The 20,662-nt window shown below is 36.6% G+C and overlaps 1 protein-coding gene across 5 annotated transcripts; it reads right to left on the bottom strand.

Annotated features, from left to right (window-relative positions):
- Nucleotides 1–4,009: 4,009 nt before the first annotated feature.
- Nucleotides 4,010–20,630, bottom strand: LOC111873053 (OTU domain-containing protein 7B). Of its 5 annotated transcripts, none has more exons than XM_033754929.1 (11): nucleotides 20,345–20,630; nucleotides 15,894–15,976; nucleotides 15,318–15,539; nucleotides 13,759–13,953; nucleotides 12,564–12,731; nucleotides 11,349–11,601; nucleotides 10,667–10,778; nucleotides 8,754–8,931; nucleotides 8,168–8,562; nucleotides 6,078–7,316; nucleotides 4,010–4,903 (listed from the first exon to the last, which is right to left on the bottom strand). In XM_033754929.1, exons 1-11 carry the CDS (start codon nucleotides 20,443–20,445, stop codon nucleotides 4,547–4,549), a joined length of 3,303 nt encoding a protein of 1,100 aa, XP_033610820.1. In that variant the 5' UTR covers nucleotides 20,446–20,630; the 3' UTR covers nucleotides 4,010–4,546. The 5 variants fall into 5 exon arrangements, with proteins under 5 accessions (XP_033610820.1, XP_033610823.1, XP_023723189.1 ...); XM_033754932.1 differs by having other exon boundaries at nucleotides 20,473–20,629; XM_023867421.2 differs by having other exon boundaries at nucleotides 13,759–13,932; nucleotides 20,345–20,628.
- Between the last annotated feature and the right edge of the window lie 32 nt (nucleotides 20,631–20,662).

Raw genomic sequence — 20,662 nt, 5'->3', positions numbered from 1 at the left:
CAGATAATGGAGGAGTCCAGTTCGAGTTAGTTGGGTGAAGTGACATGAATTGAGTTGAGCCTGATCGGTGGAGTTCAGGGTTGGAGGTTCAGTTGTGGAATGTTAACCGGCAGGCAACAGAAGCTGAAAAATCTGTTGCTAAGATTCATTACCATGATATGTCTAGTAAGAACAATGCAGAGTAACAACCATTGTTGAGAGCTGTTACCAAGTAAAGACTAGTGAAAGGAGACTTAGAAGACTGAGTGACTGAGACTAAGGAGTGATTTGTAGTGTGAAAATCAGCAACAGTGTTATAGTTATTTGTAGTTGAGACCTGTAAGTGGTCAATAAATCTATTCACCAACCCAAACCCCATCTATAGTCACTAATAAACATGACAGTATTCAGGTGTTAAGTTTGAAACTCAGCTGGGACACCAATTCTGACAGATTTTTCATGAGTTCTTTCACTCCCTCCAGGTAAATTCTGCAATAGTATCTTAAAATTATGCTACGACTGCTTCTTTCCATATCCTCTTTAATGCACTATTTACTGTCTTCCAATCACTGGATGCTGACAGTGAAGATGGAGGCAGTAGGTTTCCCCCAAATGTTAGTAGCCATCTACCAGACTACATGGTGTCATAACCCAGAGGATCAAAGTATGAATTAATTCTTCAAATCCCTCGAAGGGTAGCTATTACAAAATTTAGACTTCTGTCTTGCTAGACATCTGTCTGGAATTTCAACTCTTGATTTGCTGAACTGTATGCTTTGCAGCAAGGATGAAGAGATGGAAGCAAAGCCCGCCTGAAATTTAATGTTTTAAGAATGTGGGAAGACCTGGTAAAGAAATCTGGAATGACAGGTAGAAACTGACACAGCAGCCAAGACTACAGTACTAGCCACTAACCGAATACATTAATTAGTGATTTCTTTCTATTACCTTTTATGTGCACCTCACCAAATGAATACATGCTAAAATTTAGTTATAATGCTGAAGAACTGAAGCGATGCAGGGTACAAAATCAGCAAAGTCCATACTGAATATGGACTGTTCTTATGAAGATCTATCTCATATAATGATATGTGTACACCGAAGGCACTTATGTAGAGTAAATGAAGCTCCTATTTAAGTCTGTTAGGAATATGTAACATAGTATTTATTTCATTTTGACAAAAAATATACCACTTTACATGTTTTTATTCATATGTACAAATATCAGTGTCAGTGCGCTGTAATTATGGAATCATTTTTGAACTGAGAACAAATTAAATATGGGAGTGGAGGAAAAATGTCAGGATATTCACATAACTCCACACAAGAAAACTATTTTATAGGTCCTTCCTTGCATTCATCAACTGATCTGCTGGAGCTACACTCTACAAGTGTAAGAATGGTAAATTTATACATTTGTGTGGTTCTTATTTCCTGTGATACTGAGGGTATTCTAGCTTTAGTTTTCTCATTCTTCTACACTATTTTGAAAAATGTTAGTTTCTAATAATATAATACATATTTTATTTGGTTACAAAAGTCAGCAGCACATAAAAATTTGCTTATATGCTTTTCTTTCATATAGTGATTCACAGTTTTCCTAAAAAGTACAATCAGGGTACACTTATGAATATGTTTTTGTATTACAAATTAAAATATTGACCAGTCATTAATGCACTACAGATATAAAATATTTATAATTAGTATTGTTTGGCTGCAATGTTGAAATATAACTAATTTACTACCAACAGACAATCAGTGGTTGTAGTAACACCCTGTCAGTATAGGCTTATTATGTATGCTTAGAAGTAACAGTCTGTTTATTTTCTTTTGTTAAATCTAAATCTTTCATATCACATATTAATCCACATACAACAACAGGTATCATGGCAAACATTCAGTAGCGAAAGGATCAAGGTAACAATGATTCAGTCATTCATGTATCAATAAATATAAATTATTCTTAATATTTATAATGCTAGAGGGGGAAATCATATAAGATTTAAATTGACTTGTCAGCAACTGAAGATTTTGTTTAAGCTCCTCGTTGCTGCTAATTTTAAGTCATAGCCTCAAAGGCGATATAACCAAGGCAGGGCTGTCCAGTTGCTAGTCATCCACAGATCAGTAAATGAAGTTCACTTAAAAAACTGTAAGAGGAATTCATTCTCGTTGTGATTCCCAAATAGACAATTTATTGGATCTTTGAAATATTTCATTATTAACAGTGTGGACCAGCAAAATGTAGCTCAAAAGAAAGTATAGCCTCTGGAGACACACATGCATGTGACATGAGTTGTTACTTTCCTTGCATTCATTGTTACCTTAACTGGCTGCAAATTTTGTATTGGGGATCTGCACTAAAAATTGCTGGACAATTTAATTTTGGTCCATACTGTTCCTACACAGTTAACTTTACACAGAGGTCTAACGATAAAACTTATCAGTTTTCTCAAAAACTGCTCATCATACAACAGAATGGTACACAATGCAAAATACATCATTACAGTTTGTAAGTTTACCTGAAACACTTTTTGCGATAATGCATAAGTAACAAAATACATGGACAATAATCTGTCTCTCAAGAAAGTGTCATTATCTAGCCTATTTATTCTTTCTCCAACAAGAGATTAGTATCTGCAATAAAGGAGCACGAAGGCCAATGAAGTATACAAAAGCAAACAGAGTATATTTGAAAATATGTGTACTCCATGCTTGTATACATTTCCCCTACTTATTTTTAACAACTTGTCATATTTTCTCCTCACCTACACTTCCTTTAAAATGACCAACATTGAAAGTCACAAAATCGAGAGTTTATTAGAGTAATAACAAAACAACCAATTGAAAAAAAGCATCTGAATTATTTCAATGTAAGAGTCAGGACAGCTCAGCCAGTACAGTGATGGACTACAGGCTGGACGACCTGGGTTCGACTGCTGGCAGTGAAAGATTTTTCTCTTCTCCATAGCATTCAGACCAACTCTGTGGCCCACCAAGCCACCTATCCAATGAGTACTGGGGGCTCTATCCCTGGAGGTAAAGCAGTTGGGGCATGAAGCTAACCACCCACCTCAATCTACTGCTGAGTTCAAGAAAGATGGAGCTATACCTCCACTCCCCCATGTGTGCACAGCATAGTACTTAAGTAAATAAGCACAGGACAAATTTACCACTATGTGAAGTGTTTCACGTAATAGTTTTTTGCAAAATTAATATAAGAACTTTCCCTAATATATATCAATGAGTAGCACACCATATGTCATAGCAATCATGAGCAGTTTCAAGCTGACAGTACACAAACTAGATTAAACTGTGCCTCGAACATCTTTGACAGAGTGTCATCACGAAACAGTTATGTTCATAATTACATCATTATGAAGTTACTATATTCCATTTTCAACATACAATGGACACCAAAATCAACATACTGGAGATATCATTGAATTTACAAGAGTTTTCTTCCTTTAGATTGCCAGTTCAAAGTATTACGTACTCTCAAAGACAGGCAACATTAATGAGAACAGAGTAACACAACAGGATAATTCAATATACAACTGTAAATAACTCAGCTGTGCTGGAACTTGCTTTCTTTGAATAATATTGCATCAGAACTGAAGACTAATAATTGGATTCCAAATGTGGATCGGAAGTTACTAATTGGACAGCCCTGAACTAAGTGAAGTTAGTGGAGCTGTTACTTATGTAATGACTACTGTTCTAATGAACTTAAATTAATTTCTTGTATTTATCAAGACTAAAGAATGTAGATAAAATGATACATATAATAAAGAAATTATAGCAAAATAAATTCAGTACATTATGTGTATAGAATAAAAAGAGAATCAATTAACAGGTCAGAAAAATGATATTGCACTTATTAATATTTGACTCTGGGGCCCACCCAGCCTTCTGTCCAATGGGTACTGGGGCTCTTTCCCCAGGGGTAAAGCGGCAGGGGCGCAAAGCTGACCACTAACTTCCATCTAGTGCTGAGGGCAAGAAAGGTGGACCTGTACCTCCACTCCTCCATATGACTTCATGGCATAGTGTTTAACTAATTAAGCACAGGGGCAACTTTACTTTTACTTATTAATATTAATGGGTAACTATTTATAGTGAGATAATAAAAAATGTTTATGGGAATATTAAAGCTTATCTTGGTTGATTTTAGCTGCAGATGGACATGAACCCAGCCATTACAAACTGGACACCCTAAACATTTGGGAGGAAGCACAATGTTGGTTGAAAATCTTTGCAAGGACACTGTCGTGCACTTTTAGAATTATTAGACGTGAATGGTGATTCTGTGATGTTCGATGCATATGGACAACGATGAATTTGCGAGTTTAGTTTCTGGAGTTATAATTATATTTACAATACTTCTATAAATAAAATGTTACAATCTTTCCATCATAAAAAAAAAATCTATATTACAGTATAGATCAAAATTAATTTCATATAATCTGCTTCTACAATCCAGAATGTGGCTCAAATGTGAATATATATCCAAACTTATCATCTTATCTACATTTCACACTTCCTGTATATGAATAAAAAAGTCCCATTATCTCTTCATTTCTTGAACTTTAAGGCTTTTGACAACACCACTCTGCACTTGCTCTTTGAAACACTTTGAGCAGTAATAGTCAGATTCTGCACTTCCGAAAAACTTGCAGTTGTTAGTCCGACAAGGCTGCGCACCTGTAATCGGGAGTCGAATCCCACCAGAAACACGTGAAGTCAAACTGGTGCTATCACGACCAACTCGTTCTACATTTGGCAGATCATTGCTAGATTGTGGGCTCAGTGTTGCAACAGATACATTGCGAGCAGAAGTGGATGTCCCCAGGGAACCACTTGCTGTTGTAGACCGAGGGAGGGGTCTTTGGCTCCCTGAGTCCACCAAGTTTTGGCTCTGATACTGAAAAATAATACAGTAGTACAGATGAAAATCCTAAACAAATCTTAAAACAGCTGATTAAATATTAATTACATGTAATTTAAATTAAATTCACTTAGTGGGGGGTGGAGTCTAACTGGGTCCACTCGGCACAGCGGCCACTGATTGGCCTGTGGTAGCCTGCCCTGGGCGATTATGATGATGGAGAATTTGGTGAAATGAAGATTGGCAGGGGAAACCGAAGTACTTGGAGAAAACCTGCCCCAGCGCCTTTGTCCACCACAAATCCAACTTGACCAGACCTGGGATTGAACCCAGGCAGCTGCAGTGGGAAGCCAGCGACTAACCACTTGATTAATTACATGTATACTCATGTCTTGTTGTCAGAAGAATTATTCCTTGAAGAATGTGGTGAAAGGTATAAGGGGAGCAGAAATATAGATATGAAGATTCAGTAAAGCTATCTTTGCTTATAAAATAAACTAAACTAAACTAAAAGAGATATAATGATTATGCCTGCACAAATTTGACTTCTGGGCTTGAACACCATCAATATGCTTTCTGGTTCTTCATTTATGAAATTATATTTTCTCAGCTGCGCATGTTATGTAACACAGACTGGGATGATGATTGTCGAAGATAATTAAGGAGGCTAACTGTGGTGTGCCGGTCACGGTAGCCGAGTGGTCTAAGGCATGCACTGTCTTCGCTCATGGGTTCGAATTCCACTCAGGGCATGGATGTTTCTGTGCATTTTTCTGTGTTTGTGTACAGGTAGAGGCCTCACGATGAGCTGATCACCCGCCCAAGGAGTCCTACCGTATGTCTAAGATCTAGAAAAACCGAAGTGAACGGAGAAGTTCATGGAGGTAGGCCTAGGCCCACTGGGGCTGTAGTGCCAAGGAAAAAAAACTGTGGTGTATTTGTAGGCACTATCCCAGAATCTGCCTTGCAAGACAGAGGAAAAGCCTTTATCAGGATCACTGGCCCCAATCCAAGAACAAACCTAGGACTCTTCAAATATAAAGAAATAACAACCAAACTGAAATGTTTCTTATTTACTGTTTCTGCAATCATTATGACAGATATGACAGGCCAGTTGACAGTGTTCCTTGACAATAAAAAGAGAAAAACTAAGATTAAATTAATATAAGCTGGTAACAAAATACACATACACCACAAGAGTAAGTCTTACCATTGAAATATGGCTAAATTCCTGCTGGCTTCCAGCTCTGCCTAGTGCTGCTGGTTTGTCAGATGTTCTGCTCCCAGCTGAAGTAGAGTCCCAAGACCGTGTTAAGTTATAGCTGTGAATCCTCTGTGTTGCACTGCTCCCACCTCCTGCTTGATCTTGCTGCGTCAGTGCCACACCATCTTGTCTTAACGAGGGAGCAACAGTACTGATAATGTCCTGAGTAGTTGGCGTAACATTATAACCATAACTGTACCTGCCAGAGAGCGTCGTCATATTATGTCTGCTTGCTACACTACGGCCTATATTCGCACTTCCACTAATAAGAGCATCATCCTGCCAACTTATATTTGATTCTTGTCTACCAAAATTAGAGTTCTGAAAGTTCATCCCTGGTTCTTGCCTTGTCATGGCTGGGCTAAGCTCATGTATGTATGCCCCCAGTCTGACACCAAGCTCCTGCCCTGTGTTCCTAGCATTCTCATACCCTCCCCCACTTTTTGCTGTTTGCTCCTGTCCTGACAAGCCATACAAACCCCGGTTATCAGTCAAGGTAGATGAACATATAACATCATTATAAAAAGTGGATTTTGAAAGGTACAGAGTCTGGTCTATGTTACTTCCCACACGTGTAGAAGGAAGCCTACTGATTGTATTATGGGAATTGATGTCAGATTCAGTGTAGAAACGAGATTTGCCAATGCCATACCGTGGTGCACAGGAGTCCATGTTATTGTTGGCCCGAGGTAAGGATGGTGAGTTGATGGTGGTCAGTTCTTGATCACGCTGATGTTCAAAGCATGCTTTACACATGTAACTAGTAAGAGCAGTGCCAAACTGATCACAACCAGGATTGATGCACTGCGATGGGCCTTCAACACATGCCAGATCCTTCAATTTCTGTTCTTCTTTTTGTTTACGCTCTTCAGCCTGCTTCAGCTTGAGATCTTTGTCATGCTGGAATCTCTCGCGTGCAGACTGCAAGTAATTACGAACCATCTCTTCCTGAAACTCGTGCCGTTTCTCAGTATGTAGTACAGCACATAAGATGTAGTCTTGTGACTTTGAAACAAGGTTTGAGTTCAGTTTAGTAGTCTGCCTAACAGGACTTGATGGTACGTAACTTCCTGCTCCATTGCTTTTCTTCTGTGAATTATTTCTTGTTATTTTGGTGATGTTTCCCAAATTCTTTTTCAACTTCTTGCTCATTGATTTACCAATGCTACCAAATTGTTTTGCAACCTAGAACAGCACATCACAGATATTACCACTAAGTTTAAACAACAAAAATGAGAAACAACATTGCAGAAAACTACCAGAGGCTAACAACGTGACTGGTTTAGAAATACAAACAGAAAAAGGAAGTGTATGCTCATATCCTATTGCTGAAACACAGGACAGAATCATAATTTAATAAACCTTTTGAAGATGTAGCAAAATTTAAGTATTTGGGAATAAAGAAGTTATTGACACATGAAATCGCAAATTACCCAAACAGGTCATTATGTGAACAAATAACATTTATGTATAGGTTTATGTGTGTCAACTGTTTCCTCATCTCTTTCCAGATGATTGCTTCTTGCTCAGTTTATTATGTATATCCCCCTATCATTCTAGAGTGAACACACACTTCTCAGCAAATAATATGGAATGAGGCAATTCAAAAAACTCCAATGGTTCAACACATAGTTTATATAATCACACATTAACTTTAATAACATCTCCAACGATACTATACATGCAACACTCTACACTGAATTATTATCAGATTTTTTTAACATTTTGATTACAATCACAATTTTTAACGTGAACTGTTCAGGAATGCGATATTCATATACAGTGAAACCCCCTTTAGTGTTCCTTGAGTTCAAATCTTTCCTCATTTAACGTTCAGTTTCAATGATACTAAGTCAAGAACCTCAGTCTTAAATTTCCTCTGTTTAAGATATCCCTTGGTTAAGTGTTCAAATCCACTGATTCCCAAAGAAATCTTACTGATATTTTCCCACTCATCTCACAGTTTATTACCTTTACAATCCTGGAGCACTGTGGTTTGGTCTCCCATGATTCAGTTTGTGAGCACAAATACTTACTGATTGGAGTTGTTTCGCAGCCTTGCTTCGGTTTGTACCAAACATGTTTGACTCAGATGAACTGAGACCTATATCATCCGTTGTGTCAATTTCCAGTACTTCAGCAAATTTTTTATCAATTTCATCTTCATCATTCAACTGACTGTTGATGCCATCTGACTCCACTTCAGATGTAAATTCACCGTTCTCTTCAGACTTGGGTGTAGGAGGGATCGATACATTTACAATATCCAGGTACCCATGTAAGAGACCCAATTTGTCTCGATTTGAGAGGACTAGTTTGGAAACAAGCTGTGGATTGATGTCATCCTTTCCCCATACAAACTGTTCACCAGGATCTACGCTGAACTGAATTGGAAGTAACTCGTGGTCTGAGTCTGTCACGGGGATCACAGCTACAAAATAAAAGAACAAGTTACTCATTCATAAATTTTCAACTGAAAGTGGAACCTTGTGTATGACAGTCTGGTAAGTTGCACTGCAGCCACCAGGTCTCTTTCTAGATTAAACCCTTAAAGCATAAAACACATTACAGTTCTTCCATCATGATAAACCTTTGCTATCCAAATATTCAATTTCTGCCTACCTGGAGGCTGAGGCATTCTATCTGCAAATGTCTCTTTCTCCATGACTACCAGAGACGAGAAGTGAGCTGCATCATATGTGAGGACAAGTGGTGAACGGTGACAGTCAGCAGGAGGGCACTCCAGTGGCAGGTATATGCCTCCAAATGGGATTGGTGCAAGATCTTCACCATTCACATCCTACAGGGATATGGTTTTATGTCACTTCTCAGTTCATGTTAAATTCAGAAAGGCTTTGTTACCTAACATAAAACATTTGAAAATTAAAAGAAAAATAACTTCAGTTCATTTAATTTGAAATAAATTCAAACCAGTGTACATACAACTGACTTCTACAATTTCTTATGTATTTATCAAGTTTTCTTCTCCATATGGCAGTGAAATTACTGCATGGATCAAGAGGATGTGAAAAACAAAGACTAAAATAAGGTTTTTGACACTAGCACTTATGGTACAGTTCATCCATTTAGCAAGGGCATGAAGGCAGAAGATGTCTCAAGGTTTGTCATGCATATGGAATTAAAATTCAAGGGATGAAAATTTAATCTATGACATAAACTCTGTGAGAAAATAAAAAATCTGGACTTCAATTCTAGGCATGTGGATGAAATTTTAATACACCTCAAAATATCTTTATTATTTATAAAAGCAGCCCATCTATTACCTTTCTAACCAAATTATAACATGAAAACACAGATTATTTCATCTAAAGTGTCATGAAATACTACACAGTTGTCAGAAAATGCCCATATTTCAAGAAGTTATATTTGAAGAAATAAATGGAATGGTAATCCTTTTCACATGTCAAGAATCTGAAAGTACTGATTCTGTAACATGATGTCACAACGAGGGTCAGCTCGTAAAATCAAAGATCAATTAAATGGTGACCATCAAGTAAAAGAAATTTATTCTGAAGAAGCTACTATTGACATAAATAATACTGTAAAGCATTACAATTTCAGAATCTGGAAACAAGGCATTTTCACACTGCAGTGGTGATATTCCCAAAGCAAGTATGTCAAGCAAAGTTCTGCATAACTGTTCTCTGAGAAGGGAATTACTGACATATCTACAACGAGGAAGTTTATACCACTGCAACATATATGCTAAGGCAAGTATTGATAATTGTCTGGAACTTCACTGTGTGATGTATGATGCCCACGCTTAAGTCTTCAAGAGTTTCTTTCAATTTGAAAACAAAAGTTATCACCGTAAGCCTAGCACTGCAGAAAATGTAACTCTTTTAATACTGTATGTGGGCATTCTTTTCAAATCATTCTTTATTTTCACTCAACATTTCAGACAAAAAACTTTGTTAATTCATTCCCGAACAGTTCCATAGGTATCAACATTGTTACAAAGATTCTGTCATCAAAATATTGTCCATGACAACCTATAAAGTGTACTAATACATATTCTATTAAAATACCAACTGCAAAAACATGAAAGATGACTTACCAAATACTATACACATATAAAATCAAACTGTACGAGGGCGTACCTAAAAGAAACCGAACTTATTTTTTTAAACTTATTTATTCAAATTTTAAGCACAAACCTTCAATCCTTTTCAGAGTACTCTCCACTTACACTAATACACTTGTCTAGTCTTTTATTCCATTTTTCAAAACATTGTCTAAATTCATCTTTTGAGATGCTTAACAGTGTCTCCGTCGTTTTTTCCTTTCATGTCTCACTATAAACTCTGCCGAAACTAGTCCTTACCTTCTGAAGCAACGGCAGTCGGCTTATCGACTCACGAATGTTAGCTCTATGCGCTCATAGAGGCAAAACGCGGTACTACAAAAGCTCTGACCACAAAAAAATTAGTTCGGTTTCTTTTGGGTACCCCATCGTATACAAATTTTCTGCTTAGCATACCTCAAAGGGGGGGGGGTCTGCTAAGAATATTTACCTTAAGCATAAGGTCGGCAATAACAATGATGGGTCGTCTCAAAACATGAGCCAGTGCCAGTACATGGACTTCCTCCAGGCTTTCATAAGTTGCGTTCTCTGAAACTTCATCCCTAAAGAACACACATTACAAATACAGTGAATCCTTATTACTATGTGCCTCACAAAATGTCTATACTCATTACTCAATTAGCCTCTCTCAAAATGTTTACTTTCGTCAGTATGACATTTTTCTGTTTCTTTTAATGTGGTTTACCATTTCATTTGTATAACCGCATTACAATTTTGTTTACGAAGAAATTACAAGGAAACTAAATTCTTTAAATGCTTGTGATTATTCAGTTTCAAAGTCATTATCATCCCGTGTACTTTCCTTAACACAGAAGGTCAGGAGACACAAAACAACTCTGCTGGTATGGTGCAAAATGTAGTCTTTGAGAGATGAATTTAAGTTACAAATGCTTAAAAACAATGTATTCAGGAAAGCATCTGAATCCCAGAAGTGTAAATTATTTTAACAATTTACAATATCACATAATGCAGTTTACGCATGCCACTATCTAGCATGGTCAGGAGAGTGAAATTTTAGAGGCCACATGGAGCTTGGCATGTAGCTAGGATGGGGAATGTATACAGTGCTTTGGTAGCAATACCTTTTGTTAACGTCCACTTTGAAGACTTACGCATTTTTATCAAAGATCATGCTGCGTCTCCGGCCACTCTCCTGCTTCCTTGGTTCAGTAGATGCCATGTTAACAATACTTTCCCACTCTTTCCTCCATTCTTCTTCTGAATAAACAAACCCTGCCTCACTATTCAATCTTGTCTGCTGCCATCTCCAGCGTCTCCACAGTGCTTCTCGACATTCACTGCCAGTCATAAATCCATGGAGAGCTTTGCGCAGTGTCAGCAAGCGGTCATGGAAACCCCACATGCCTGATTTACAGGAAAGATTATTTTTAAATAATTAAATTCTATGTGTTTCCTTTTTGTACAATGTGCCTTAAATCAACATACAATGAGATCATGTTTGTCTCTCTGTACACTCATACATCCATGTTTCACCTTTGAAACTAATCACCTTCCAAATAAATTTGATACCTGGATCCGTATTAATAGTTCTTTCATAAAATTGAGTTCTGGTTCATATTAGTTGAATATAAACTCTTGTTTACATGGAGCTCTAATAAAAAATTTTATGTTCTCAGAAATGGAACATCATACAAACATTTGTACGTAATATTAAAACACAGATCTCATCTACAACTTCAGTTCAAACATTTCTCAATATCGAGAAAAGTACCCAACTTTGTATGAAATGCTTTGCAATAGTACATTTTTATCCAGAATGTAACATAACTATTGGCACTTCCTCCTGCTGTTGATGAAAATATGTAACTATGAACTTAACTACCACCAACATGCATCTCAAGGGAAGCGGGGCACACTACTGTTTCATATGAGGAAATAAACCTAAAATCTACATTACTCCTCTTGAAAATGTAACTATAGCTATTCAGTTCACAACAAATTACTGATTTTCTACTTGTACAAAAAAAAAATAAATGTAAAAGTAAAGGTATCCCTGTAACAGGCCATGGAGGCCCATAGGGTTGTCAGATGTTGAGGCTCCCACATTTTCTAGACAGTCAGCTCACAGATGGTGGTAAGGTTGTCAGCCTTACGAGTTGGCCGCTCTTTACCCCCACGAATATTCCTGATACTCATTTGTGTTAGAGGCTGAGTCAACCCCAGGGCCATAGTGCGGCTGGAAGGATTAGGTAAATTGAAAAAATCCACCTCATCGGGATTTGATCCCGCGACCTTCCGGCTTGTAGCATAGTGCCTCAACCAAATTTAGTTCAGTGATGCATCTGTGTGAATGCACAAATTCTTACCCAAAGATGCTGCATGAAGCAAACAATTTCCATCACCAGTGGTTGCTAATGGCCATAGCCGTTGACATGCACCAGTGTCCGCCCACCAATTAAGACGACCAGACTGTTCCAAAGATATCAAACTTGACATCTCGATTAGATCTTTCTCCAGGAAACCTCGAAAATCCTCTGATAAAATCATGAAAGAATGAAAAGTAAAAAATAAATAAATAAATAAAATACCAGAACATTTACAAATATTTAGGTCCTCGGACTTTCAAAATTCTTCTGTTCACTCTGGTACAGAACACATGCGGAACTGTATGTGACAGATCTTATTAATTACTGTGAGAGTACATATGTAGTCAAACATCTGAAAAACAATCATACGATATAAGAGTTCATGAGAACCTCTCTATAATGATTCTGAAGGCATTTTAAGACGCCATTACGATCTCAAAAGACAAAAGCAGTCACCATCCAAAAATTAAAAAGTTCTAGAAAAGTTATATTAATTTGAGGTAGGTCAATTTTTCTTCTACATTTTGCAACTCATAACATCTAGGGAAATGGGAAAATGGAAAAGAACAAAAGTGTTCGTTTTCAAACAGTCTCAGACAAAGCCAAAAAAATTCTTGAATTTTCCACCTTACTGGTAAGATGTTTAAAGATATCCATGAGAGAATTTCATATTCTAACCTGTGCACCAATGAAAAAATATGGAACTGTAAATTTGTAATATTTTCCAAAGGGTGTCTCTTAAATACGTTTTGTAAATAAATCAGAGTTTTAAAAATCTGAGAAAGGATGACTAAAAATTGGCTCAAATTCACAATTCATGTTATCATACAATTAACACCTAACAGCATATGAAATATATACAGGCTGCACAGAAACACTGAACACAATAATCTAACAAATATTGCAACATATTTCATATTTGCAAAAATATGGGAAAAATCTTTATTTTAAGTCTGTTTGGCTTCCTTCATGTGGGTATAAATAATGTATGAAGAACACCGTCAATAATTTGAGTGGTAATTAAGTAACTCCACACGTTTGTTTCTAAGTTATTACTTAAGAACTTGACACTGTGTAAACTTTGTTAGCTCTCCGATTGCATCAGAGCATCCTCATGAAAGACTCTTGAAGGAACTGTTTACATGATTGATTTCACAATTAAAACACATCAAATTCAATTCCTCTTGATACTTACCAGGATATATTGTCAGATCTGGAAGTGTGAATGTGTAGACTGGAGTTTCTATGAAAAACTGATTTACACTGCATACTGCATTCTCTTTGAAATCTAGAGCAATGTCACAGCGAGCTCTTGATACCAAATTCACATTGTCTGTGGCTCTGGATATGCCCCTCGTTAACTTCTTGACTGGAACAATTGTTACATAAACTAAATTTCAATTTCAGTAGAACAAGTACTGATGTCTGTTTTGAGCGAAAACTGTCAGCTTGGTTGGTGAACAAACTTGGAGTTTCTTCATGTAATGAATCTACTGCGCACTAATTACAATACACATAGGATATTCCTGATGTACCAGTTCTTTGTTCTTATAATAAATGATATTTCCCAGCTGCAAGAGCAGCATACAATATTATTGAATTCAGGCTTAGATATCAACAGCTTGATTTTGGAAGCAAAGTGCCTTCGTGGTTTCATTCAATAAAATAAATAATGATTCGCCTAACAAGATTTATCTGACTGATACTGTAACAAAGATATAGTGGCATGTTACTCAAGAATTAGTAAGTGAATTTTATATTGTTTTAATGGAACACCTAATCTTTCAATAATAATTTATTGAAGCCTAGCTACACATGTATACCATTTTGTTTGCAAGTTGTCACTGTTATTTATGTTCCTGGGTATGGTCATTGACTATCACAGCCTGTACCCCCTGGCCAAGTTGAAGGAAGTAATCCAAACTTCCTGAAGACAAAACCCAGTACTCATTACAGTGAATTACAGAATGATAATGAATATGATGATAATGGCAAGCAGAGGAATTACAGCTTGATGTGAAATTTAAACCATGGTGGCTGTCTGATATTCATCTTATGTACAAAGATTACACTTTGTCAGGCTGAGAAGGGAAGGCATGCAGAAAAATCCACAATGGATTTGGCTGATTTCGGACCCAAGACCTTCTACATAGTTCCTTATCCACAGGTCATCAGGTCTCTCTATCTTTGACAAACAACACAGTATAATTTGTTCAGTAACAAACTAGCAGGTTTCCATGTACTATTCTCGTTTAGGAAACTTCTCAACATTTTAAAGACACCCATACTAATGATTCTGTAGAAGTTTTAATATTCTGCAACTTTTCTGTGCCAGTGATTAGTGCCTACTACTGTGGGTAGTGTAATTATTATGAGTTCCATCTTCTGGGATATAATGCCGTGTAGTCCACCAAAAGCGAACTGACATTTTCGAGGAACATGTCACCTATATGTTTAATGACTAGGAGTAAGCCAAACAAGAACCAGAACAAAGCAACTATCAACCAGAATAGTCAGCTGACATACAACAGACTACATGGCATTACATCCCAGAAGATGAAATACTCCTGTGAGAAACTCAGATCCTATATAATGTAATTACTGTTAAAAAATTTACGTTAAGTTATCTTTGCTTCATTGTATTTTCTTTATCATTTGTGTGTTAGAAGGATCAAAACACTTTTTGCCCCACTGGTTGAGAAACACTGCTATGATAGGTGATGTGAAAGAAAAAAAGGATATATATCAATTTACTATCGGCTACATCGATGGCATCTGCTTTTTGAAGCGCTGGTCTGGAGAAAGACCGATGGGCATTGGTTAAATTTCCATTTTCTTCGGTTACAGGAGCAGTCCACCGGCTGGTGTATAGTCTGGTGCCACTGCCTCCGCCACCGCCACTTCCACCACCACCACATGACTCTCCGGAGAGATATGCATAAGCTTGTAGAGCTAAATTCAAATCCCATCCCTTTGCTGAAATAAAACAAAAACAATAAAAACATTATACCTATTTTCTTTTTGTTAAATCTTAATGTTCAAAGCCTGATATAATTCTAACTAACTAGTGAGCAGTTCAGTTTGGCAATAATGTAACTGATTTCTTGTTATGTTCAGCACTCATAGGACAAGATTTCTATTTTACTTCTCATGATAGACTGACAGTAAATACAAAGATAATGTTTAGCAGTAAGGAGAGTATAATATCGGATCCAAAGCATACTGGAGGCATGGTATACTTCACTTCCAAAACCTTTTTTACTTTGTCAAGCTCTACACATTCTAAGGAGTGAGGACTTCAAACCAAATTCTAAAATATAAAATTCCAACCTTGTAAATAACTGTAAGCAACAGTCTTGTCTGCGCCAGTCTCTGCTATAAACTCTGCTACAAGGTTTGACTCCATTCCCCATCTGGAAAGAAATTACAAACTTCAAATAAAAACAAACTGGTAAATTTACTTCTAGTACTAAATATGAAGTCAAAAGGTCTAACCTTTTCAAAACAGCCTAAAAAGCTTCAGGTTTTAAAAACATAACCAAAAACATAACCTTGCAGATTCATTGGAGAGAAATTCTAAAGTTAGGCTTAGATCTTGCTTTTACAAATAAACTTCGAAAGCCGGCAAGGCTAAATTGGTGGACAACATGGAGGTAAATTTTAAAGTCATTTGGGTCACCTATTAATATGTAAATACCTGAAATTCTGCCAACTGGAACTGACATTATTACAAAGTACTGGGAAAACCGAAAGTGAGAGGCTTAATCGCCAGATGAAGAGAACCAGAAAATAGCAATGACATCACACACTTAAAGAAATAGAAAACTGGATGTATGGAAGAAAACAATGAATAATACCATGATCAGTCTTCTCCCCACTACGTTTATTAATTTTCTGCAAGATAAATGTTGTCATTTCACATTCATTCTTGTAAAGTACACCAGCATGATTGTTGGTACAACTATCAGTTATGCTCCAGACTTGTATTTCTGAGGTGCTAGGTTTAGATCTCGGAAAGGAAGGTGGAAATTCAGACTAAGGTTTTTCCCAGTCCCTCCAGGCGATTGCCGGAACAGTACTTTGATTAGACTATGACCCCTTCTTTCCAGATCCTTTCAATTCATTTAGCATGCCACCATCCAACACTATATAGCCTGAGCTACTGACAGGGTCATTAAATGTACAAAACATTACAAGAAAAGGACTGCAAGTATTTTAGAGTAACTAAAAATAAGTCACATTAAAAGGTAACCTATTGTAAATTAATAATTTTTAATATACTGTCACTGCTGGGGAAGGGAGGGGTTGTCCGTTGCGCAACATGTCACAATATTTTCATTCAAAATCACAAATCCATTTCCCCACGCAACACACAAAAGCTTAGGGCGAATTCATTATAAATGTCTGAATTTGTTTTGATATAGCATGATTAAACCAGCCCTAGCTGGGATTTCTTCAAAATTTATTTGTACCACACATGAGACAACCACTGTTTTTGAGAGGCTTGGCCCACATAATTTATTCAGTTTCCCAAAACCCAAAATTTTATTGCAAGAATCTCACTTTGTATTACTGAGAGTTTCAGAGAAAAGTAATGGCAATACTGCAGCATTTTGCAGAACATTCCTGGAAATACAGCATGCATAACAAAGTATTTTGATGGTAATAACAAGCACTAAAGGCTAATAATGATAATACAAAATCAATCAGGTTACTAACTGTCAGAAATAGTTGCAGAACCCAATAATAATGAGGTGCCTACTAAGGGGACACACATCTATTGCCGCAGTCTATCAGCTTCAAAATATGTTTTACAAACATTTATTATTATTATTATAATATTTTTAAACTTTTTTTTGTACATTTCATATGCATAAATCCATTTTATCAAGTAGAGGAAATCTGGTAAGAATGGAAATCTTAGATTAGCAGTGTACGACCTAATGCTAAATGAATAAAGCATCCATCAACACAATAACAGTGTACTCAATTTCTGATACAGTCATGTTTATTTTGTACATAAGGTTACACCATTATACTTTACAGCACTCACGTGTTAATCTTTTAACTAAATACAGCACTCCATTGAAAAGAGCAATGCAAACAGAATTTAAAACAAACCACAAATAATAAGTAACATGATATAAACCTTCAGGCAAAAAGTCTGATAGCTGTAGTAATGGCACAAGACTAAATAAGCAGATGTTGAACTAGCAGTATGAGCAAAGGATAAAGAGGTGAAACTGTGGCTATACTACAAGGAACTTCACTCTTCTCATAATGGTGTCCTGTCAACTCACTGTGTAGTTAAGGTAATGAAAAGTTAAGTACCTATTTTTGGCTTCAAGGGAGCATCAGGCTTAATCCGTAGCACTTAGCAAACACTAGACTGGAACTCTGCCAAGTGTTATGTTTAGATTTGACATTGGACAATAACAGGTTTAAAAGGCTATGCTGTAATTGTACAAACAGTAACATGTAGCATAAACAATGTTCACTGAATTAAGACTTAATTTCAAATCACTAACAAATAATTTATTCCTTAACAAATCTTATTATTCTTAGTTTATTTTATGCTGCATCAAATGGTAGGACGACTGTGTACGAATGAAAAATGGGGAAAGATGTAGAAAGAAACTGTTATGTCCATATATAGGACATTACCCCAATATCTGACTGCAGAACTGTGGACGACAACAACAACAACAATAATAGGCATAGCAGACATTTTTGAGCCATAGTAATCCTCAGAAGATTCTGCAAGAATTGTTAGGGTGGCCCAGTTATACCACAGGCACTAGCTTCCCTTTTCACCACCTTCTACGACCCACAAGGGCTGCAGTGGAGGTACCCTAACACACCTCCACACAGGCAAATGTTCTGCATGCGCATGTGTGTATACATACACATACAGTCCATAAAATATTCTATAAAACAATAATTAACCATAATTAGGCAGTCCTAATTTATATTACTTAAAATAAGAACACATTTCTGTTCTTGTTTCATAAAAAAAAATAATCATCATCATCATACTACATTCCTCCTGGAACTTTGCAATATAATCGAAATGGCTGGTTGGAAAAGGGAACATGTCCAATGGCTGAACCATGATTACGTTCCCTTTAACAACTAACGTACATGACTGAGTGATTGGTGAGTAACACTACTTCTAGCTGTACTCATGGAGACTACTGTAGCTGATTTTACTAATTTTATTTCTCTGATTTCATGTCCTTTCTTAAGCCACAAACAAATTTTCTAATTGGTGGGTCTGGAACAGTGGTCATTCAGCCTTGCGAGGATAATTGAGGAGTTATTTCAAAAAAATAGCAGCTCCAGTCTAGAATAACGAAATTAAGGGCCGTGGAGATTTGTTGTGCTGACCATGCGACACCCTCTATCTGCTAAAGTATGCACTAACTTCGCCAACAAGCGGCAGTCACTTGGTCAGTATAGTTTGTTTGTGGACTCAAGCCATAGAGTTTTTTTGTTCTTTAGCTACAAGGACTGCATTCAGTCATAAATTGAAATGAATCTGAGCTAACACACCAGCAAATTTAATTTATATTTGGTTAAAGAATCAGGCATAGGATTGGGATTGTGAAATTTAACAGTAAACCTGAGTGGATAACCAGGGTTTGATTCTGAGCAGAGACAGGAATTTTTCTGGTCACTGAAACTAGCACTGGGGCCAATCCATCCTCTGATCAAACAGGTACGATAAGTTCCTTCCTGCGGGTGGGGGGCAAAGCGGCTGAAGTGTGAAGCTGACCGCTCTCCAAATAGTACTGAGGTCAGTCTACATTCTTATTACTTACATATTTTTTACATTTCTGATCTCGTTGAAAAACAGGCTAGTTTTTGTAATGCGTCTTACTTTCCTTTACTGTCTTCATTAAAAGATAAAGGATATTTTAAACAGCAACCTGGAGTTACACACATTTACAACGTTTTCCTCAGAGCTCACAAACTTGAAGTATTCCCATAGATGCATGTTTATAAAATGGTCTTGTAATCTATACAACTACTGTAAAAAAATATGATCAAACTGTAAGTACTATTAGGCAGCACAGTGTTTTACATTTATTCTAGACATCCACTATACACATAAAGGATATTCTGCATCCAGACAAACTAAAGCAAGACTTACTACAAAAAACTGAAAAGTGAAACCCAACATTGACTTGATTCTACAGCTTACTTCTGCAAATTACACTACATGGTTCATGTTAGTTGTAAGTTATGTTTTTAATAATAAACACTGTACATTATCAAGATGAATGTATACATGGATATATCATTCCACACATGTTGACAAATATTTAAACTTATCAAAGAAATTCATCACTGACTATATAACATATGTACCGTAAGACGGTTTTGTGATTAAAGCATATTATGAAAGTAGTACAGACAGACCAATATTTTCATTTTGGCTACAGCTTGAATTTTACAGTGATGCAAACAAGGTTTGAAGGATTGTTGAGGCAGTCTTTTAGAGACCTATTTTATTCGTGAATAATTTAACTGTTAATGGAAACACGGCAAATTCATTTACATATACTGACATATCGACCGTCCATCCCTTTCAACCCTAAGAATGACTGAATATGGTCTGCATAACCCTAACCCTTTGGTTGGGAACAAAAAAAAAGTTCTGTTAGTCTTCTTTTAAAAATGTGAACAAGCAAACGAATACCACCCAGTTCTATCACCTTCCAGGGGCAGACAGGTTATCTTACAACAGTATAACAAACATATAGGACACTAATGCTTACTTACGTGAGCTGCAATGTCTTATATTATAAAGTCTTGGCGTTCTCTTGACACCTACATATAACATTAAATCACAGCCTATTTGATAAGACGTATTAAACATTCAAATAAACACAGTTTCATACATAACCTTGGCCCATATAGGCTATCATGAACTTTCCTACCGCCTACTTCGAAGTAAATAGTAATGAACTAACGGACTTCAACCAAAATACATCCATAGTACTTTAAATTCAGATGGTAGGTCGTGGCATACAATCAAACAGTAATAATAATAATAATAAAAAGAAGACGACCACGCAATACTGGCATGAACGTGT

This window comes from Cryptotermes secundus, unplaced genomic scaffold (assembly GCF_002891405.2).
Source record: "Cryptotermes secundus unplaced genomic scaffold, Csec_1.0 scaffold4, whole genome shotgun sequence".
NCBI classification, from domain to species: domain Eukaryota; kingdom Metazoa; phylum Arthropoda; class Insecta; order Blattodea; family Kalotermitidae; genus Cryptotermes; species Cryptotermes secundus.
Note: the sequence above shows the minus strand (reverse complement) of the source record. Positions and strands in the feature narration are given on the sequence as shown.

Excerpts from the sequence above, each read along its gene's own strand:
- LOC111873053 (XM_033754929.1), bottom strand. The coding sequence starts at position 20,445 with ATGTTTAATACGTCTTATCAAATAGGCTGTGATTTAATGTTATATGTA. Across the intron at positions 15,540-15,893 it reads TGCTTACAGTTATTTACAAG|CAAAGGGATGGGATTTGAAT; the intron begins GTTGGAATTTTA and ends GTTTTATTTCAG. Across the intron at positions 12,732-13,758 it reads AGATCTGACAATATATCCTG|AGGATTTTCGAGGTTTCCTG; the intron begins GTAAGTATCAAG and ends TGATTTTATCAG.